Below are 23,725 nucleotides of genomic sequence, written 5' to 3'. Positions count from 1 at the left end.
TTCCTGAAGGTGTTGGGTGGCATGTTGGTCAGGTAGGAGAAAGTGAGGTCTGCAGATGCTGGAGATCAGAGCTGAAAATTTCATTTCCCCTCCTCCCACCTTGTCTCAGTCAAATCCATCGAACTCAGCACCGCCTTCCTAACCTGCAATCTTCTTCCCCACCTCTCCCCCCGCACCCCAGTCTCGCCTATCACCCTCACCTTGACCTCTTTCCACCTATCACATTTCCGACGCCCCTCCCCCAAGTCCCTCCTCCCTACCTTTTATCTTAGCCTGCTGGACAAACTTTCCTCATTCCTGAAGAAGGGCTTATGCCCGAAACGTCGATTCTCCTGTTCCCTGGACGCTGCCTGACCTGCTGCGCTTTTCCAGCAGCACATTTCCAGCTGTAACCCAATCTTGTTGACTCTCTCGCCCAAGTACATCACTTGGGGTGCCTGGAACACACGTTTTTCCCTTCTAAGGTGTATGCCCACCTAGGAGAAACATCTAACTTCTTCCCTGTTGTGAACACATCAGCTAGACAAATGACAACTTGGATTAGACCTTGTAAAATGTTATGCATCATCTGCTGAAAATTCGCACAGGCCAATGATAAAAATAAGTAGCGTAAGTTGGTACAAACACTTATGTGTATTAATTGTACTATACCTCTTGGAATTCTCATCCAACCGCAATTGCGAATATGCATTGCTCATGTTCAGTTTTGTGTAAGACAGCTCTCCTATCAGCTCTGCATATAAATCCTCTATGCAAGGGAGTGGGTATTTATTCAGCTGTGAGAAGTGGTTTACTATTTGTTTAAAATCCCCACAAAGGTGAACCGACCCATCGGGCTTCACAATTATCACGATCGGTGTTGTCCATTCTGCAAACTAGAATGGTTTGATGATTCTTTTGCTTTCCAACCTCCTGATTTCTGCCACAAGGGCAGGCTTTAATTCCTGGTCAACATGCAAGGTGGCCTTGTCTCTCCTTTGATAGTCCCTAGACGTTCCTGAGAAACTTTTGGGTATTTAATTAAGACTTCACTCAGGCAGCCATTTTCTAATCAGAAAATGTTGAGCCAATCGAGGTGAATCTTTCTTAAACAATTTTGCTCCAGCAAGCTTCAGCCTGAGCCTTTTACTACAATCAGTGGTAACTGAACCAACTGCTTGTCTTTAAGAAATCAGAACCGAAGTTGTACCCTTAATCTGTAAAGATTTCCTGCTATAGGTTCTCAGTCTAGCTGAGATCTTGTGCCAATGTAAGATTTGGAGTCCAAAGCGATTTTTGTTAAAGACTGGTTCTGCGATCATTGAAATAGTCATGCCGGTATCAACCTCCACTTAGAACCGGGTGACCATTTAACCAGATGCTTATTTTGATTGGTTCTGATTTGGATGTTGCAAAGCAATTTGACTGTTCCAAACCAGACGTAGATGGACTGCCCCTGGTATGCACGCTCCTCGAAACCAGCCTATGAGCTCAGTTACTCAATTTAGATCTAGAGGGATTCGTTTGCTTGAATCTGCATATCTGCAGCAACTATAACAGCTTGCTGTCCTGGATGCTGAAGAAAGTTTTAATTGTTTGGCTTTGTTTTTAGGTTTTGCTGGGGAATGATCTAGAGTCTCTCTGTTCAGGATAAGCCCTGACTGAGGCTTTGCAATTGCCTTTACTCAAGTGATGTTCCTTAAATACAGTCGGACTAGTGAGAATGTCCAGTTCCATTGGAATACCTTGTAACTCATATGCTCCATTTGCCAAATTTTCCAATAATATAGTTGTAGTGCCTATTTGAAGTCTGGTTGAGCTTCAACTAGTGACACTTTTGCATCATTAATCTCACTCTCATCACCACTGAAATAACTCCACAGAGGCTGGTATCCGATCACCAAGACAGCCTCCATGATACTGATCCAGTTCCCTCAGAGTCAGCGGTCAGAGTGATCAGAACCTCTAACACTTGTTTAATTTTTAAACTCTTTCTTTTCTCCCCCTTTTACCCCTACACTACCGTCTAACAGCAGTAGTGCTTATATTTTCCCAACACCCACACAGTGGGAGTGCAGGTGTGAGACAAACATTTGTGTCTATAATCTGTCAGCCAGGGATCCCTGATTGGACAGATTAATAGCTCCAATCAGGGAACTCATTCTATGAGGTCCATCTGGCTGACCTCATTACAATCACTAGTCTCCCCATATTCTTCTAAGCTTCAATAAGTACTATTCAACCTCTTCTAATGAGAAAATCACTCCTTGCCCAGGATCAAACTAGTGAACCTTCTCTGTATCTGCCTCAATATCTTTCCTTATTGAAGGGACCAAAACTGTTCACAGTATTCTAGATGTGATTTAATTGTGTTGTGCAGTTACAAAAGGATTTCTCAAATTTTATACTCCATTCCCTTTGAAATAAAGGCTGACATTCAATTTGCCTTCTCTATGACCCATTGAACTTGATGATAGTTTTTTGTGATACATGCTGTAGGACTCCCAAGTTCCTCTCTGCCACAGCTTCTGTAGTCTTTCACAATTTAATTCATACCACAATTGGGAGAAATGTTTAAGGTTTCCCAAAAGCCCAAGTGTTAAGTCCAGAACTGAAACTTTCAGATCACATGGTCCTTATGTTTGATTCATAGATTATATCAAGTTATTTGATATTAGTTTGATTAACAATAGATACCTTATAACAGGACTCAATTGTCTTGGAAAAGGGAAGAAAATCAGTCATGGGATCATACTATTTGCAATTCACTGATTCCTGCTGGAAAGTGTTAATACATGCATCAGAATAGAGGGAGGATTGAGATTGGCAACTAGGCTTTTATTCACAAATGATGGGAGGAGCAAGGGTTTTGAGACAGTTGATGGAACTGTAGCCCCGTGCCTTTTAAGAAAAAAAAAATGAATAGACTATTTTCTAACAAAAAATCACTTTAAAGTGAAGGAATGTAAAACATCAAATTTGCAGGATTCATTCGAAAATAGAACAGAAATGTAGAGAAATGGGTCAAGGACCTGCACTTAAGCAGAGCACTTTGTATGTGCTTTATATTAGAGAGTGCTTGAGTTTTGGGTAATCAGCGATGATCCGGTCTCAGTATGATTGGACACAAACTTTACTGTGTTATGTGACAATATTATGGCTTTAAGAAGTATATTTTTTACGGGTTGGAGGAAAGAAAGGACTAAAATGCACTGTAGTGAATGTTTGTATGCTTACAGGGAATGTAAGTGTAAGCTGTAGTGTAATTATAGCACAAGGATAAAGGCTTTTTAAAAAGAAGCCATATTTGTATATTGATTTTTTTTTAAAAAGGGGAGGGGTGTGACAATACTATGGTTTGAAGAGGTGTATTTTGTTTGGGATTTATCTTATGAAGAAAGGTTGAGACAGAGGTACAGAAGTCTACTCAAAGCCAGTAAACAGCTTGTGAGGTCTTGGGTTTTTTTTAAAAAGGTTGGGACAATAGATACAGCCAGAATGGTTGGGGTCAAACTCCCACAAAGCTATTTCAATAGAGTTACTTAAACCAATTATTTTATTTTATCTGTAGAGTAAAAATGTTTGCTTCAAGTTGAATAGTTTGACCAATTGCATCTGGAATGCAACACCTTACACCACTAAAATAAGAAAAGTTGGAGTCGAGATTATCTTCTTAATACATTTTGAAGGGATTTGGTCTGGTCTATTACAGTTCCAAATAGATCAAACCGAGACAACTGTCAAGTCATTATCATGTGGGTAGCGTGGTGGCTCATTGGTTAGCACTGTTGCCTCACAGCACCAGGGTCCCAGGTTCAATTCCAGCCTCAGGTGACATTCTCCCAGTGTCTGCGTGGGTCTCCTCCGGGTGCTCCGGTTTCCTCCCACAGTCCAAAGATTTGCAGGTTAGGTGAATTGGTCATGCTAAATTGCCCATAGCGTTAGGTGCATTAGTTGAGGGAAATGGGTCTGGGTGGGTTACTCTTCGGAGGGTCGGTGTGGACTGGTTGGACCGAAGGGCCTGATTCCACGCTGTAGGGAACGTAAATAATCTAATGTCTAATAGTACCCTGCCTTGTAGAACCCAATCACCAAAAATAATTGGACACTTGCAAAAAACAAAAAAAAAATTACTTTAGGTTCAAGGGATCGTGTGTAAAGTATTTTTTAAATGAGAGTAATTAAAGAGATAAAGAAGTTGATACATGTACATTTCCCTTGACCATGCCAACTAATATCGATCCATATTAAAAGCCACTGTTTTGACTATCGTTGTAATGGTTATGTGGAGATATGTTTTCTCCTCTAAATGTAGATTTAAGTTATGCTAAGGCACTAGTGATTATGTACTCCACATTACTGGACACATTCTACTCATGTGAAGCAGCCAGACTATATTAAAACAACTGTCCAGGGAGACAGTAAATTCAAACAGCTTCAATGATCTTGATAAAAGATATTCTGTTGATCAAGTTGAGACAGGCCAGGGCAGCTCATCCTCTTGGTTTCCAACATGTTAGCAGTCAAAATGACAAGGTAAGAGATTTTAATTTAGTCTTAGAGCTGATAGTGGAATGGTGATATGGGTCTGGAATGAAAGTGTCAATTCTTTAGGTTATCGCTAGCATAGTCCAGGATAAAAAGCCAGTATCAAAAAATGGGTAAACATTTGCTTCTCGAAAGCAAGGAGGGTGATACGTAATATCAAGATGCCTTTAAGCAAAAGGCAATTCTTGTCCTGGAAAAGATTAAACCACGTAATGAACAAAAAATGCAGTGTGCAAAGGTGAAATGATATTTTTGGTAGGAATAACCAAATATCTTGGAGAAACTGTGACACAAAGTAATGTCAGAGTCTACCATGTTCAGTCTCATTCTCAGTATCTGTGTCATAAATGGAAGCTGCTTAAATTGTTTTACAGAAGGATCTGATTATAACACAATGCAAACAAAATACAAAGGTTTTCTTACTCCCTCTCTCTCTAGAATAAACTAGAATATGTTGTCCAATTGGTCATGCTTGATAAGACTGAAAGTTGGCATAACCTGATTAGTGAAATTGCAAGCAATCTATTAAATCGGATTAGGTCAGTTAATGTTACCATAATTGTGGTGTTGGGTTTTGCACGAGCAATGAAAGCACCCATTGTTCAGTTTAAAGTCAGGCCCCAGTGATGTATAGATATGTATGGAAAGTCCTGCCATTTGTGGGGTCACTTTCTTGGAAACCTCACAAAGGAATTTGCAAATGGTGAATATATTTTGTAAGAGGAGCCATTTGGATAGGTTTCAACCATCCAAAAATGTGATACTAACAATAGACAGTAGAATATGAATGATAATAAATGTGATTTTTAAAAATTCATAAATATCCTGAAAAAAATTGTTTAATTAAATTAAAAATGATCACACATCCTCATTAGAAGGCTCACCAGCAGAATGTGATGATTGTAACAACAATGAATACTCACATTCAAACCCCTAAAGCAAACAACATGGCAGACAAGGCACACCATGTACACCTTCTATATCTTAATTGTTTTACATCCATTGAGGAACTTTTTCATTTTCTGACATTTTTGAGAAATATGTTTTCCTCTGAAAACCATGGATGACCAAACTCAGGACAAACAATGGGAAAAATGATGTAAGTAATGTTTTGTGCTGATATGTGAATTCATGAATTAAGACATGAATGGCAGCACTTTACTGTTACTTCTCCATTCTTATAACAGAATAACCAGTCATGTGCTGAGACTGGTTTGTTCCCTATATAGTTTAAGGAAGCCCACATTAACACTTTACAGAACTTTATTTCTGCATGTTTCTTTCCTGTTTCCATTTACACTAAGCCCTGATGCTGGTTGGCTAGGCATCAGGAACAGCTATGCATAAACTCATATACCAACAGATAGAACGTATGTTTTGGTTCCACTGCTGGCGTCATTAGCACGTGCCTCTTGATTGCTTACTCAGCCACTGTCTCCAGTGCATCCTGTCCACCACTGATCCACTTCGTCCACCAGCCCTCTGGCCATTATGCATCACTATGTATCTGGCAAGGGCAACGAGCAGGTTTTTCAGGAAGCCAAATTTAACATATGTGATGATATTTGTAGACTGAGAAATAACATGCAAATTGTACCTTGTAAACAGAATTTACTGACAGACATTTGGGTTGTTTCTACTAGGGTTAACATGGCACTCCAGAGAGATTTCCAGATATCTGCAGTCAGTTTGACATGCTGTGTTTGATTTCAATAATCAGTTTTTCGGTCATTGGCTTTGATAGCTCAAACAAAGCACACATATGTGCAGCCTCTGCAGGTGATAGCCCCAAAAACACCTTTCTGGCAAGTGGTTTGCTGAAGCCATTATTTAAATAGATGCACAACTTTTGGACAGCAGATTTCACTGTATTTTTTGGAAGAGGACAACGATGTGGTTTGCAGCCATAATGATCAGGTAACGGCCACTAGCCACAGTCTCATCTGGAACATTAAAGCACCAGATCAAAAGGTGTGCTATATGCTGCAAGGGGAGAATCCTATATGTAGAATTCAGCAGGCAGTCCAATGGTGGGACACAAACTGCTCTTCTCCCTCCACTTTTTGAGTACACTGCAATGCTGTCCACTGCAGAAGTGGGATCGGTGGGGGTGAACAAACAGGATGAACTTCTTCATGAAGACTTCGTTGAATTCATAACTCAAGGTGCAAACAGGTCAGCTTTACAAACAGAGAAGACCTACTCGGATATCTTCCCCTATTTACATACATTTAACAGAAGGCCAGCATCATGAGTAAAGTAGGCAGCGTAGCTATAATGAGAGCGGGAAGGAAGCAGTGATACACACAGGAGTCTGAACAATGCTCAGTTTCAGATCCATGGGAGAAGTCATTAATAATTTCAAAGATTAATCATAGTTGAAAATGCATAGGGTTACATAAATTGAGAGTTTCACTCAAAAAATAGAGTCAGCAGGTCCATATTACTTGAAGTGATAAATACCACACAAAACATACATTTATGGCTCTGGGAAACCGAAGCCCACTTCACACTTCTCACAACTAGTAGTTTTGAGTCATGGTATATTGATAATTTCTAATGTAGATGTGCAACTACCATCAGTTCAGCAATGGCCAAGTCCAGTTCAAACAACTGGTGCAGAAGATGGATGCAATTCCTGTCTTTTGTGATCTTTAAAAATTCCCAGTAAGGGACATTGAAGGGGTAGCTGGCTTTGAAAACTGTTGTGTGTAGCCTTACATTACTTAAAAGTTAGGAACACTTGTATAGGAGAGATTCAGTTTCCCCTTGCTGATAGTTCAGGCTTTGAAGAACAGAAAATGTATTTCAAAGCACAATAAGTTTAACTGCTTGATTTTCTTGTTCTCTTTTTAAAAAGACAGTAGGGCATACTTTACTCATAGGTCAATAGGCTAAGTGTGAGTAGCTGAATCACACTGAGCATGAAAGATCTGGATTTGGCTTACAGGCTGGAATTTTCAAAGGGCCTGTAACAGTTGGATTTTGGAAAAATAAATTGCAGTTTTTACGTCCCGATGCCTGTGGGACAGTTGCAAATTTTCAACAGGCCAGTTGTGCAGAGGGAGGAGGGAAGGCATTCACATCCAATTATCCAATTAACAGTGCCTTAAGCTGCTTTCAAAGGGGCCTGCTTGGAACAGAAGGAAACTTTCAAACTTTAATTGTTGAGCACATGCCACTGCATGGCTGTCAGAGTCACTGTGGGGCCTGAATAAATTTATTTTAAGAATCTGCATAGCCAAACAGCACCAACCTGAGCGAGCAGTGGTCATTACCTTGTTGCACAATGCTGCTGTCTCTCCTGACCTCCTGGTCGTCTCAGGAGCTGTCTCCCCAATTTGGCAGGGCAAGAATAGCTTCCAACATGGTGGTTACAGGCAGGTAGCACATGTAGTTGGGTGTTGAATTTGCTTCCAGGCCATGTTTGAAGTATGATGCTGCATGTGCGCAGGTTCAAGAACTGGAATCCCTGTAGTGAAAATCTGCTCCACAGTCTGCGGAAATTAGTTGATGTCAGCCAGGGTGAGTGAATATGGATTTTGACCATATACAGAAATTCCTGCATGTTCCATCTTCTCCATTCTTACTTCTATAGTCAACAAGTTGCTGACAATCAAAGATAATGGCATAGAAAAATCACGACGAGAGAGTTATGGTGGGCAGTGTTCAGAGAATTGGATCCAGCACAGTATCAATGCCCTCAGGAGGGGACAAAGATAATATTAAATATTAGTCTCTTGGACAAAGTGGAGGGCAGTAGAAAGACAAGCTTAACTGAATGATGGATGCTGTTACAGATGAGCGCAATAAATAAATGACAGATCTCCAGGCAGAAGTAGCTATAAGCAGCAGTAGCAGCATTGTAAAAAGATGTTGATATCCATAATCGGGACCTTCAATCTAAGCAGCAATAAGTATTTTTGACTTGGGTTCAAAGAGGGTTCAGAGATTCGAGACAGAAAACAACCAAAAGATTTACTTTGGAAAAATTAGGTCATTCCTCATTAATTCAATTTTATGCTTGATCCAAACTGGACATTCAATTAAATTAATTACATTAGTAATTTATAATTTTATTTGCTTAAGCGTTACTGTCATTCAGATAAGTAATCGATAACTTACATTGTAATTGTATACATTTGTACGTTCAGTCATTGCTACATTCTTTTGAGGGTGAATCTGCTTTAAATTGGAGTTTGTCTTTGTTTGACTGATTACCATAAAAGGAAATCTTTTGCACCAACTCAATGGGAAGATAGTGCCATCAAGTGGACACAACAGACAATTGGAGTTGCAGCTCTAAATGTGTATTTTATGTAGAGTCCATCAATATGTTGTATGGGGTGGTATAAAGCCAGGCAGACCAAGCACCACCCCAGTTTTAGTTCTTGGGAACCAGGTAGGGTCTTCAATTAGTCAAGAATGACCAAACTGGAAAGGGTTTGCTGGGTGAAACGAGAAATGAATCACAGATCAGGCACCTTTCCTGATTTTTATTCAATTTTCTGTGCTGATAAATGCTCATGAGTGAAAGGAATATGCCCAAAAACAGCTTCACTTTTCTCTTCTAGAGTAAGAGGTTGTGCACTTCGATAACAATCTGGAGGCTTGTCAGCATATGAGAATTCATCACCCTAACTAGATTGTATAATGTAGTAAAACAAGTTAATGTGATTAATTTTCTAAGAGATGTTATTACACACCTCTGGAGCAGGTGGAACTTGAAACTGGGCCTCCTAGGTCAGGGGTAGGCACACGATCACTGCACGCCACTTCATGGCGACACTTTCAAACCAAGTTTGGCACTTAGTCAGATTAGGAGATATCAAAGATGATCAAAAGCTTGGCAGGTTTTAAGGAATATACAAAATGAAGGCAGGTGGAGAGGTTTAAGGAGGGAACTTCACTCATAGCATCTAGCAGGTGAAGGCATAGCTGTCAATGGTGCAGTGATGTCAATTAGATGTACATTAGAGTAGACAAGCTAGACAAAGATCTTGAATAGCTGCAGGAACTTAGAGATACGAGGATGAGACCATGGAAGAATGTGAAAACAAGGATTAGAAACCTTAAAAATCAAAGAGCTACAGAAGGGTGACCAGTGTATGGCTACATAAATCAATAGAATAAAATTTCACTCAGTGAAGAAAGCACTATTCAAATTTTAATCCTAGTGAAATAAATGTCAGTTTGCTTTTTAGGGCAATGCTGAGGAGGCTTATGGATATGACTTTTAAACAAGGCATTTCTGCTGTCATTCAAATGACTTTTCATTCATGATTGTTGTTATAAGTCTAATGTCTTAAAAAGAAATTGAAAGCAAATCACAAAAAATTTAGTGAGGAATCAGGACAGGTTACATTCAATGGGGAGGCTATGGCCTAATGGTATTATCACAAGGTTATTAATCCAGAAACCCAGGAAATGTTCTGGGGACCTGGGATCAAATGACAGATGGCAGAATTTTAATTCAATAAAAAAATCTGGATGTAGGTTTGCTCGCTGAGCTGGAAGGTTCATTTCCAGATATTTCGTCACCCTACTAGGTAACATCTTCAGTGGGCCTCAGGCGAAGCACTGCTGATAATTCCTGCTTTCTATTTATATGTTTGGGTTTCTTTGGGTTGGTGGTGAAGTCATTTCCTGTGCTTTTTCTCAAGGGGTGGTAGATGGGGTCTAACTCAATGTGTTTGTTGATAGAGTTCTGGTTGGAAATGCCATGCTTCCACGAATTCTTGTGCGTGTCTTTGGCTTGTCCTAGGATGGACGTGTTGTCCAAGTCGAAGTGGTGTCCTTCCTTATCTGTATGTAAGGATACTAGTGAGAGAGGGTCATGTCGTTTTGTGGCTAGTTGGTGTTCATGCATCCTGGTGGCTAGTTTTCTGCCTGTTTGTCCAATGTAGTTTTTGTTACAGTCTGTGCATGGTATTTTGTAAATGACATTAGTTTTGCTTGCTGTCTGTAACAAACACTACATTGGACAAACAGGCAGAAAACTAGCCATCAGGATACGTGAACACCAACTAGCCTGAGGCCCACTGAAGATGTTACCTAGTAGGGTGATGATGAAACGTCTGGAAATGAACCTTCCACCTCAGCAAGCAAACGTACATCCAGAACCTCAAACTGAGCTACAAATCTTCTCAAAACTCATTAATGATGACCCTGAAACCATTATCAAATGCCCAAAAAAAACTGTCTGGTTCATTAATGCCCTTAAGGGAAGGAAATCAGCCATTCTTACCTGGTCTTGTCTACATGTGACTTCAGATCCACAGCAATGTGGTCGACTCCTAACTACCCTTTGGCCAATTAGGGATGGACAATAAATACTGGCCAAGCCAGTGATGCTGCCATCCCATAAATAAAGAAAACAAACAAATATTCTCAAAAACAGGACAAGATTTCATAGGAGGCAAGTTCTTGGAATATGATTGCTCCCTTTCATTAGATGGGAGAGAAAAAGTCAATGTAATGGCAAGCAACGAGGTGGCTAGCAGCTGCTGCTTTTCCTTTGGATTCCACTGTAGACCTCTTGTTAAACGCAGAGTTTGAACAAATGAACAAAACGCATGAGTTAATAACTGTAACAGCATGAAAATAAGTAGAATTTCACAGGATTTGCATAAATTGAACTGGGGAACACAAACCTCCAATCAAAGTTTATACCTGGGCTTGAATCCAGTTTATATAAATGAGAAAAAGCTTCCTTTATCTGACTGTCCAAACATTTCAATTAAGTTCCTTGGAGTCTACACATTTCTCTCAAAGAATTTAAGATAAAGCACAATTCAGGTGTGTTTCATATTGAAAAATTTATTACAGACTTAGATATACTAAAAATAAACAAATTGAAGTGCAGGGTGTAAAGTGAAATGATTGAAGGCACTATGACTTTAAAAAAAATCTGAAATTCTCAGCTTTTGAAAAGAAAACATACCACCCCATTTACACATTCCTGCACTCAATGGAACACTTAAAAATTTCAAAACATTACTCTTTGATTCCCCTCTTTCCATTTCAATCCTCTCTCATTAATCTCTTCAGCAAATACCAGCCAACGGTATGGCCAATGCCAACAGATGGGATCACAGCACAGCCAGGCTCAGTCTCTATTGCACTGCAGGGACAGTTTGACTTCTGCTTGGCTGATTTTTGTCCCTCTTTTGCTTCCTTTTTCCCCACTACACAGCACTCACTGAGAATACCAACATAGTCATGTGGAGGGGCTGAGGAGAGAGAAGGCTAACTTACTTGTTACAAATTTCCTCAGGAATTGGAATTCATACCAGTCCTTTCAAGCTCAGAAATACTGAATATAGAAATAACTCCATTTTACTTTTCTTTCTGACAGCTAGTTGCAAACTAACGTAGTATTAACAAATGGAATCTTATTCACAAAAGCTTCAAAATAATCTAATTCCATATATGATAACTTACATGGCCAAGTATGAATTTCTAGCAGCCTCAGTTATTACACACCAAAATATTGATTGTGTCTTGCAGCTATTGATCATTATGAAGGTGAATCTATAAGCCATTTCCAGTAATTTACTGAGCAGCTAAAGCTGCTCTTGCAACAAATCCTTGTGGACCCTGCGGTTTGCTCCTTTCTGCAGCCATGTGTTCAAGACGTTCGGTGTAGAATCCATTAAAATCTAACCTGCAATGGACAAACACAAGAGTGATTTCAGATAATTTTATCTATTTAGATAATAAAGGGAATAAAAAGAAAGCTCTGAATTGCAAGCATGATTACGAGAAATTCTTCTCAATCCTGCACAAAATCCACTCAGGTCGTTATGATCGACATCGTAACATTATTATGAAGGGATTAGATCAAAGTGGCACTAACTCTACAATGACATGCTAGTGCCTGAACTGTGGCCTGAATTTCACAGGTTCATAGTCCCAAATTGCTCATCACTAAATGTTAAGCTTATTTGTTTTTAATTCTGCCACTAGATGGCAGGACATTATAAGTGTGGAAAGTAAACTGCTGGCCTTGTTACAACAGCCTCTTTTATGTCAGCACTTTGATGCATCGCCTAAATTATAAATAAGGAGATGCCTACAGTACCTCTCATGCCTTCCTTCTACCCGATTAAAAAGCAATCACACCCTTGAGGTAAATAGGAAGCAAAGCCCGGTAATTTTAATGGCATATCTCAAAGGTATTAAATTGAAGATGTGTGTTACTAATTTATCCTTCAAGTCTCCAGAATACATTCCTATTTACTTTGAAGAGTCAACATGATATTCCGAATTTACTAACCCTGGCTTCTCAATCACTGGTTTCACTTGCAATTATTAAGCCAGTACCTACGAGCAGAATACGTTACTGGAATTTCCTTCAGGGCTTTCCAGATTGGCTGAAGTAACTCCGGTGTGACCAGGGATATGGCTGATCTTCTCACATTGAATTGAAGCCAATTAAGAATGCTCCAAGGAAATATCAGGTGTGTCTCTCTTCAGATGTTAAAAAGCCTTGTATTTTCAAAATCTCTCTTCTTGCTCATGTTGCAGATGAATTATAGTTACAATTGACTAATATGATTCTGACAATAGAAGAGGTTGAGTTATATCTAACTGGTCTTCCCTGGAACATTAACATTAGTCCTCTCCAATAGGAAGCTTTTTGCAGACTAATCTTGGGTATATTCAGCGGGCACCATTAGAACTGAAGATCAACAGGAAAAGACAGATTTGCAGACAAAGAATATTAGAAATGTTTCTTGCAGCCTACACAGCTCATGAGGTTCTGACATTTGTCTTTCGCTTGTGTGTCTCAGACCTAGATTTGAGTAATTAAAGGAGCTATTCGGAAAATATTACTTCCCAAAGAGGTATTAGAATATAAATTCACTGATAAAATCATTGTTTGTTTTAAATAGAATTACACTTTCTCTTTAAACTCATAAGAAAATAATGGATTGAACAGAGAATTGGGATTACACAGTATACTTGATATGGAAAAAAATATCAGGGAAAATGACCAGTTTCTGTGCTATCACTTTCCAGGATTGTATCAATTTTAAGCTATTAGGAAGAAACTATTAAATTTATAAATTAAAAACTAAAGATAGCTTAAGAGACAACGTGATTCTTAACACTTGTTAAGACTGGCTTTTTTATGCAAAATAATCAAACAATAAATGAATTCAGCATCAACAGTAATATATAATTTTCAAATACTGTATTTGGAAACTAAACTAATCTAGGGACCTACCTGTATATTATGTTGATCATACTATGCTCGCAGTCATTTGTACTTGAAATGCTTAATCTGTCCAGCAGGTCAAGCAGATTGGAAGAGAAATTGTTGTCAAATGTGTTGATTGCACCTTCAAATCCAGATGTCGAATGCAGTGCATCTACATGCTCTGCTACAAACTGTGAAAATAGCCAAACTTCAATAATGTGGCTGGACAACAAGCATTTAATTTACAATAAAGCATTGTTTGGTTTATAAGTGAGTTATGAAGCAACTGACGACAAACAAGTTAGAGAAATTAGAAATTACATAATGTCATGTATTAAAATTCAATACTAGTTAATAAAAGCGTATCTAATTTTTGTTCCCATTGCAGCAAGCACTCCCTCATGCCTTTTCAGCATGTACCCCAATCCCAGACTTACATCAACACACCTACTGCATCAATGTGAATATTTCTATTTTCCCCAACATTCAGCCCCTGATTTTGCCAATTCCTACAAAATTGCTGGTGGTTCATTGTTACAAACAAACAGGGTTGTGGTTGCCAAATTAATTTGACGAAGAACCATTTCAGTCCAGATGGGATGGATTTAAATAGCAGTTTCCAAGGACAAAGGAGCTGTGTTGTTTTCAAACCACTACAATAATCTACAAATAGCTGAATTTTACAAGATTACTGTATTTTTAATTCAAAATAGAAGTTGTCAACATGCTATGGTCAGTGGACTGTCAGGAGTAAAAAAACAGTATTAGACCAAATATTTGCCTTTTTGGTGAGCCTCTTCTTTTCCATCTCCTCAGTTCGTTCCAATGGAGTTGGTGGACCCTTCATTGTTCCATGTTCCAATGTCAGGCGTGACATCTCACTATCAATCCTTATGCTTTGAGTAAACCTCTGAGAATAAAGTGAGGAAATGTAAAACTCCAGTAGTTCGGACAATCCTAAATTAAACATAGATAATGAAGTAGGAGAACAAAATAATTCTATTCCCACTGTCACGATCACGATATGCAGATCAGTAAAGTGGTGCATGAACTATGAGTTTTTATACCTCATTTCTATTCCTTTGCAGTTTGAATGTTCCAATTTAGAAATAACCAGCAGTACAGCTTTATGCTTTAAACAAGATAAAAGGTTATCTTATTACCCCACAATTGCTGCAAACAAAAAATGATAAAGTTATAAGCTAAAATAGGGCAGAATGGTGGGGAATGGGTCTAGGTGGATTGCTCTTCGGAGGGTCGGTGTGGATTTGTTGGGCCAAATGGCCTGTTTCCACACTGTAGGGATTCTATGATTCTAGAAAATACAGATGAGGAGGAGTTGAACTGGGGTGGACAAAGTTAAAACTCATAATATCAGGTTATAGTCCAACAAGTTTATTTAGAAGTAGTAGTTTTTGGAGCATTGTTCCTTCATCAGGTAGCTAGTGGGATAAGATCATAAGTGACAGAATTTAAAGCATAGTGTCATGTAACTCACACGATATATTGAACAAACAAAATAGAGTTGCAAAGATTGAAAGTAAGGACAATTGTTACTTACAAAGGCAAGATTGTTGCACGTTTGTTACTTGCTTGAATATTTGTTCAATTGAAAATCTGAAGCCAGGATGTAGTCACTCTCAGGCCAGAGCCTAGTGGGTACTGCAAGGATCAGTACTTAGGCCCTAGTTTCTCACTGTGTACATCAATGACTTGGGTAACAGGATCATAAGTAATATTTCCAAGTTTGTGGATGTCGCAACTGATTGGAATGTGTTGATAGTAGTATATAAGGAAGTTTCAAGGGGTTTTGGAGATGTTTGCAAGAACATATTATCTGGATAAGTTGACATGTAGGAGGAACAGAGGTGGAGGGTATTTCTTAAGTAGTGAGAGACTGAAAAGTTAATGTCCAAAAGGATCGGAATGTTCTTGTTCATATATCACTGAAAACTAACATGCAGGTGCAACAAGCAATTAGAAAGGCAAACTGTATGTGGCATTTATGAAAGGGGTTTGAGTACACGAGTTAAGGTGTCAGTGTCAATTATATAGATTAATGAGACTATTGTGGATAGTCTCACAATGGAATAGTGTTTGTCTCCTTACCAAGGAAGAACATCCTTCCGTCGACAGAATGCAGTGGAGCTTCATCAAACCAATTTATGAGGTACCCCTAAACTGGATGCATGGATTCAGAAAAGGTCAGTTTGAAGCATGTTTTAAGAATTTAATTTTAATAGCTTTGTTGATTTTTTTTTTGTTTGATTCAAGAGTTATTTCCAAAGATATAGCAACCATTTGTTCAAATTCCCATGGAGAATAATTAATTAGATGACTTGATAGGACTTTAAAGGAATAATTGTTACTATGATTAGAGAATGTAGGCCCACTTTCCTTAGAATTGAGGAAGAATGAGAGGCGACCTTATTGAATTTTACAAATTAAAGGGCTAGACAGAGCAGACACAAAGATTGTGTTCACCCAACTCGGTGTCTCAAATCAGGAGACAGAGTCTTAGAATAAAAGTCCAAGACATTTAACACAGATTCAGAAAGATTTCTTTCAGAGGTTAGTGAATCATTAGAATTCTCTATTTCTGACAGCCATGGAAGCTCTGTCATTTAGTCAGTTTAACATGGAGGTTGGTATAATTCTAGATATTAGTGACATCATAGAGTGAGGTGATAATGGTGCAGGAAAATGGAAATGAGGTAGATAATCAGCTATGATACAGAATGGTGCGGCAAGCTTGGTGAGCTGAATAGCCTAAATGACATTCCTTGCAGTGACGGCTTTGGTTATTGAATAGTTGGAGGCTGCTTGGTGAATAAACTCAGTATGTCGACAGCTCTGGGGAGAAAGTAAAGATCCTTTCTCTTTACTGGTTCTGCTGGTATTTGAAAATTGCCTTCAAAAGTTTTCAATAGAACAGAGGAGCTTTCTGAGCAACCTTTGTTTGTAGCTCCCAACGTCAAGACAGAAAAACCAAATCTCTCATGCCATTCACAGTGAGTTTAGCTCATGATAGAGCTGTTTTCACACCATTTCCTGACATTTTTACAAGTACAATGGTTCTTTCAGTCAGTTTAAAAATCACAATTAAACAAACAAAATGACTGCAGTGCTAATACTGATGTATAATTGTTCCATAAAGCAAAGTCAATTCTGCTGTAATTCCCTGTGGTTTCCATCCGGTCTCTTGTTCAATACTGCAGAAGCCTTTGAATCTTCACACCTTTTGAAGCTTCAATGGACAATTCTCGAATTTCTCAAGTTACTTAAATGGGACTTAGTGATTAACTCTTAAAATAACAAAACTGCCTGCAGTAAACCAAAAACAAATCAGCCTGCCAAATATATAATTACACACTCAACACCATATACGGTGTGGCCTTGTTTAGAATGGAAGTTAAATACAATTAACAAATCCTGGGTTACAGGCCCTGGGCTTGCCATAATTTGTAATTTAGCTAGGAACTGAACTAAAATGGACCTCTGCAACATGTTCTCATTTATGAAAGACAACTGAAGTTTGATTTTGATTTCTCATTCTGCACTTTTAACCAATGATTGAGACATATGACATGCATATTTTATATCTGATCTAATATATTGTTGTTAGAATGGGAGATACCAAACATTTAATTGACTGACTTGATGCCCTGAACTGGATCCATGGATATGGAAAGGATCAGTTATGGAGTCATAGGGTCATACAGCATGGAAACGGACACTTTGGTCCAACCAGTTCATGCCGACCACAATCCCAAACTAAACTAGCCCCATCTGCCTGCGCTTGGCCCACATCCCTCCAAACATTTATTGGTGTACTTATCCAAATGTCTTTTTAATGTAACATGGGACACACTGTATTAAAAAAACTCCCCTGTCTTTTTTAAATCTTTCTCCTCTCACCTTAATAATATGCCCCCAGTCTTGAAATCTCCCACACTCAGGAAATGACTCCTTCCATTTACCCAATCCATTATATTTCAGTGGAAGTGATAGATACTCTTGTTTTAATTTCCACAGTTTTTTTTGTTTTATCAATACTTATTTCCAAATTTAGCAGACAATTGTTTAAATTCATCATGATAATCATTCATTGGATAACTTGACTTGATTTTTAAAGAAATACTTATTAAGTCATGTACTTCAAGGAAACTCGCAGAAGAGAAACTATAATTCAGTCAATCAGGACTGTGCTAATATCAATCTTGACAAGACAACAAAATAAATAGAAAATCCTGCATATAAGTAGCCTGTGTGTGTCAAGGCATCCTAAGTAAAGTAATTTTGAATGGCAAGCACTATTGCAATGTAGGAATGTGGCAACCAATTGATGCACAGCGAATAGCACAGAGATGACCACCAGATAGTCTGTTTTGCTAGTTAAACCTTCCAGCAGGAAGCTGGCCAGAACTCCCTAATCCTTTTTGGGAGTAGTGCAATGACTAGGTCCTCAGTTTAATGCTTCATTCAAAAGATATCAATTGTACAGCATTACGCCAGTAGCTTAAATTTTTTTCTCTCCAAAATGGAAAATAAAATAAAACTAGACTCTATTCAGCTGCCTAAGAATTTTAAGTTACGAGGGTATGGCAATATTTATCAGCATCACTCTAATAGGGAACCTATCAAGCCAAACTATGCTCACTGTGCTGTAAAAACCCCACAGCAAACAGGGAAACTCAAATTTCTAAGTTTCTTATTGGAAATCAACCCCCCCCAAATGATTCTTGGTTTCAGTTAGAGCAAAACATCACTGGTAGGCAGTTAGCTGATTTCACTAGGAAGAATGAGATGTGACTACAAAACAGAAGAACACCAAAATCTTAATATGTACAATGGAATTGAATGGGCTTACCTGCATACAGTTGGTAAACATGACACATACGGACATAAGTTTTGAAAAAATCTTCAGCAGCACTGTATTAGTTAACATACAATCCTTCATACAATTGTCCAGAAAACTGGTATGATAGCTCAAAACCTCATCAATATTGGATGCCTGATGAAACACAAATTATGAAAAGTACTGATTCATCACAGGATAATTCACACATTAACCTTAGTTAAATACTGCTTTATGATTAAGATGGCAGGGGACTGATGAATATTATCCATAATGTAAATTTGCAAAAAAATGTTGCTTCACTTAAGAGTTAAAATGCTGAATAGGTAACTTCATAAGTTCCTAGAATGTATGTAATAGGTAAATGCCTAAACTTTCTTTTAGTTATTGTCATAGAATCCCGACAGTGTGGAAACAAGCCCTTCGGCCCCACAAGTCCACGAGTCTCTGAAGAGTAACCCACCCAGACCCATTCCCCTACCCTAAGTTTAACCCTGACTAACGCACCTAACCTAACATCCATGAACACTATGGACATTTTATAGCATGACCATTCGACCTCACCTGCTCATCTTTGGACTATGGGAGGAAGCCAGAGAAAACCCACGCAGACACAGGGAGAATGTGCAAACTCCACACTGACAGTTGCCAGATGCTGGAATCGAACCTGGGTCCCTGGCACTGTGAGGCAACAGTGCTAACCACTGAGCCACTGTGTTGCCACGCAGTGGTTGTCATGATCAGCCAGAATGGCACCCCTTTCCACCTCCTAATATAAAGCTGTCTCAAAGTAGTGCAAATTACTATTTAGCGTGCAAAACTATAATGCACAACATCAATATCCCAAACTGATGTTGTCCAGTAACTGGTCAATTTAAAAATTCATTCATGAGATTCGGGCATCACTGGCTGGGCCAATAATTACCCATTCTTTATTGCCTTTGAGAAGACGACAATGAGCTTCCTTTTTGAACCATTGCAGTCTATGACGTGCAGAGACAGCCATAGTGCTATTGGGAAGGAAGTTCCAGGATTTTGACCCAGAGACATTGAAAGAATGTCCAAATCATCATGGTCTAGAGCTGGGAGGGGAGTGTGCAGGTTGGGTTGTTCCCATGCATTTACTAGTCATGTCCTTCCAGGTGGGTGATGCTGCAAATTTGGAAAGTGCTGTTTAAAGAGTCTTGGTAAAGTGTTGCAGTGCATCTTAGAGATGGTACATACTCCTGTCACTGTACTTCAGTGGTGGAGGAAATGATGTTTAAGATGTTATATAGGGTGTCAATTAAACAGGCTGCTTTGTCCTAGGTGGTGTCAAGCTTCTTGAATGTTGTTGCAACTGATCTCATCCAGACAAGTAGATAATATTCCATCACTGTCATGACTTATGCCTTCTAGATGGCACAGACTTTGAAGAGTCAGTAGGTGAGTTGCTGCAGGATTCCTGGCCTTTGATGTGGTCTTGTAGCCACAGTATTTAAAAGGCTGGCCCAGTCACACTCTCATCCTTGGTAGCCCTCACTATGTTGATAGTGAGGAATTCAGTGATGGCAATGCTATTGAGTCTCAAGGACTGATTGTTAAATTCTCTCTTGTTGGAGATGGTCATTGCCTGGCATTTATGTATCCATGTATAATCCCTCTACAAGGGATTATAACCTTACTGCGAAGCCTCTTTCAAGGATGCCTACCTTGAAGTTCTCCTCCTCCCTCTACAAAGGGCCACCCCCTCATTCCTGATGAACATCTTATACTCGAAACGTCCACTCTCCTGCTCCTTGGATGCTGCCTGACTGGCTGTGCTTTTCCAGCACCAGACTCTTCGAAATTTATGTAGCATGGATGTGACTTGTCACGTGTCAGACTTGATGTGGTCCATGTTATGCCTACATGGATATGGACTGCTTCAGCCTCTGAGTGAACACACCAACCAGTGTTGGGGAGAACAAGTTAATCGAAGAAGCAAGTTGACAATAGTTGGATAGAGTACACCATTCCGAGATGCTTCTGTGGAGAGGTTCACTTTAGATATGGCTGAGACAACTGGATTTCAACAAACCACAACCACATCCTTTGTGCTAGGTATGACTCCAACCATTATCGAGGCTGCCCATTGAGTTCCATTGTCTCTTGTTTTGATAAAGTTCCTTGATATCATTTTGAGTCAAATGCTGCCTTGTTGTCGAGGGTGATTACCCTCACTTCCCCTCAAGTTGAGGATTTTTGTCCATGTTTGGTGGAAAAAAAACTAAACAGGTTATTGTCAAATACATGCCACTTGATAGTGCTGTCTACAAAATGTCCACTTTGCTGATGATTAAGAGCAATCTAATACTGGCTAGATTAGATTTTCCTGTTTTCATAGACAGGACATCCCTGGGCAATTATCCATATTGATAAATAGACGTCAGTGTTGTTGGCTTTACTGGAACAGTTGGCCAGTGGTGCAGCTAGATCTGGAACACAAGTCTTCAGTACTCTTACTGGAATGTTTTCAGGGCACATAGCCTTTGCAATATTCAGTGCCTTCAACCGTTTCTTGACATTATTGAAATTAATTTAATGATAAATTATCTTCATATCTAGAACCAATTAGTTAGCAATTAAGTAAACATCCTGGTCCTAATCAAAAAGATATAAATTCATGGGTCATAATTCAGATGACAGAATATCATTTTCAGGTTATCATGACAAGCATGATTTTGCTTTAGAGTACCCATATCTTTACATCATTCACCTTCTGGATGGAATCAGGAAATAGGGAGCAGCAAATTAAAAAAAAAATCAGGATTAGTATTAGAAATTAAGTTTGAGACAGAAATAGACAATATTAAAAAAATTTCAGGCATTCACATATTCTAATGAACTGATAGCACCACAGAATGCAAAGAACTGAAACATAATTGAGGAAGCCTGGGAGTAGCAATTCCACTCTGGGCTTCAAGGATGGCAACTTTTCAATTTCACCCACAAATGTATCAAGATTTTGAGCAAAACTTCCAACATCAGGCCATTTGCCCAACCAGAACTCATCTCACATTAAAAATAAAAGCTAATATGCTTGAAAGAGAATTAAATCAATTTCTGTTACTGGACTACTGCATGGGAGCTAGTTTCTTACTTAGCAATCATATGTTCAATCCAAAGACAATGCAATGTTTTCTTCTTTCCTGATACACCTATGAGCAGCTGCATCTATATAGAGTACATTTAAATAGCAGAAAGCAACATTCTCAGACCAACTACACTCATTTTAGTGACCTAAACAGTTTCAAAATCCATTTTCAGAAAAGCATAATGCCACGGGTACACTGGATCCTGAACCGATCTAAGCTAGTCAGACATCTGAGATACAACAGGAAGCTGACTGGAGTTCCAGGAACTTGCACACAAAAAGGCATTTATACTATAATTTGAACACCTTTTTAGTTGCTCATGACTCTTCCGATGCATATGCTTAACAGCTTGTTTTATGTTCAGTGGAACCAACAGACTTTGGGGGCTTATGTACATACAATGTTGAAAATGGCAGGGTGAGGTTGAGACAATAGTTAAAAAGGTTTACAGGATGGTGGGATTTATAAATAGAATGAAAAGGCACCACACTTTCAGAAAAATGTAAAGATTTTAGAGATTATGCAGAAAAGATTTATGAAAATGGTTTCAGGGATGAGGAACTGCGGTTACATGGACAGATTGGAAAGATTGGGTTTGTCTTCCTTACAGACGAGATGCGATAGTAGTGTTCAAAATAATGAGGGGTCTTGATAAGATTGAGATAACTTTTTCCCACAGGCAGAAGGGTGAGACCAGTGGAAAGCAATTTAAGGTGATTGGTAAAAGAACCAAAGAAAACAAGAGGAAAACCATTTTTAGAATTTAAAGATAAGGAAGCATTGGTATAACTATACAAGGCATTGGTGAGACTGCACCTGGGAAATTGTGTGCAGTTTTGATCCCCTTTTGAGGAGAAAGATGTCGTGGCATTGGAGGCACTTCAGAGGAGTTTCACTAGATTGATCCCAGACATGAGGGGTTTCTCTCTCAGAACAGAGATTGAAGAGTTTAGGCCTATACTGTCTGGAATTTAGAAGAACGAGGGAGATCAAATCGAGATGATAAAGGGTATGGATAAGGTTTGTGAAAAGATTTGTAGCTCGGGTGCCAGCTGTCATGGATGTAGGTATATTCGCTGAGCTGGGAAGTCAATTTGCAGATGTTTTGTTTGCAGATGTTTTGCAGATGTATGAAATGTCTGCAAATCAACTTCCCGGTATGGATAAAACAGACATGGAGCAGATGCTTCCTCTTGTGGGGCATTCTCAGACGAGAGGTCATAGTCTTAGGATAAGGGGTTGCAAATTTAAAATAACATTGAGGAGAAACTTTTCACTACCCAAAGTGCAGTGGATGATGGACAGCGAGGAAATTTAAGGAGGATTTAGACAGATTTTTAATTATTAATGGTTGAAGGGTTATTGGGAGAACGCAGGAAAATGGGGGATAAGAGTATATCAGCCATGATCAAATGGCCTAATTCTGCTCCTATGTCTTATGAACTTTAATGCAGTTAGGTTCTAGAATGCACTGTCTATGACTGTGGTGGGAGTCAGATTCAATGATAGCTTTTAGATTAGATTGGGTTACCCTACAGTGTGGAAATAGGCCCTTCGCCCAACAATTCTACACTAACCCTCCGAAGAGTAACCCACACAGACACATTTCCCTCTTACTAATGGACATAACACTATGGGCAATTTAGCATGGCCAATTCACCTCTTTACTTAGGAGGAAAAAAAATGTCAGCGCTGTGAGGAGAGGGTGGTACAGTAAGAGTAGCCAATTTGTTCTTGCAAAGAGATAGCATGAACTCAAAAGGATTGCATGGCCTCCTGCTGTGCTTTAACCAATGATTTTGTTCTATACTTCTAGGATAAGGGGAAAAATATAAAAGGGACCTAAGGGACAATTTTTTCACACAGAGTGTGGTGTGTGTATGGAATGAGCTGCCAGAGGAAGTGGTGGATATAAAAGACATCTGGATGGGTATATGAATAGGAAGTTAAAAATCACAACACCAGGTCATAGTCCAACAGGTTTATTTGGAAGCACTAGCATTCGAAGTGCTGCTCCTT

The 23,725-nt window shown here is 39.0% G+C and overlaps 1 protein-coding gene across 1 annotated transcript in view; it reads right to left on the bottom strand.

The window, feature by feature from the left end:
- Positions 1–11,326: 11,326 nt before the first annotated feature.
- Positions 11,327–23,725, bottom strand: part of tubgcp2 (tubulin, gamma complex associated protein 2) — a 49,800-nt gene continuing 37,401 nt past the window's right edge. The window contains exons 15-18 of the mRNA XM_043678879.1: positions 18,603–18,746; positions 14,514–14,642; positions 13,760–13,923; positions 11,327–12,193 (exon numbers count right to left, since the gene is read on the bottom strand). Coding sequence (XP_043534814.1) covers positions 12,082–12,193; positions 13,760–13,923; positions 14,514–14,642; positions 18,603–18,746 — 549 coding nt within the window. The 3' untranslated portion in view covers positions 11,327–12,081. The remainder of the gene's footprint in view (positions 12,194–13,759; positions 13,924–14,513; positions 14,643–18,602; positions 18,747–23,725) is intronic.

Source organism: Chiloscyllium plagiosum, chromosome 38 (assembly GCF_004010195.1).
Source record: "Chiloscyllium plagiosum isolate BGI_BamShark_2017 chromosome 38, ASM401019v2, whole genome shotgun sequence".
Taxonomy (NCBI): Eukaryota; Metazoa; Chordata; class Chondrichthyes; order Orectolobiformes; family Hemiscylliidae; genus Chiloscyllium; species Chiloscyllium plagiosum.
The sequence above is the reverse complement of the archived record's forward strand: the minus strand, read 5'-3'. Positions and strand labels throughout refer to the sequence as shown.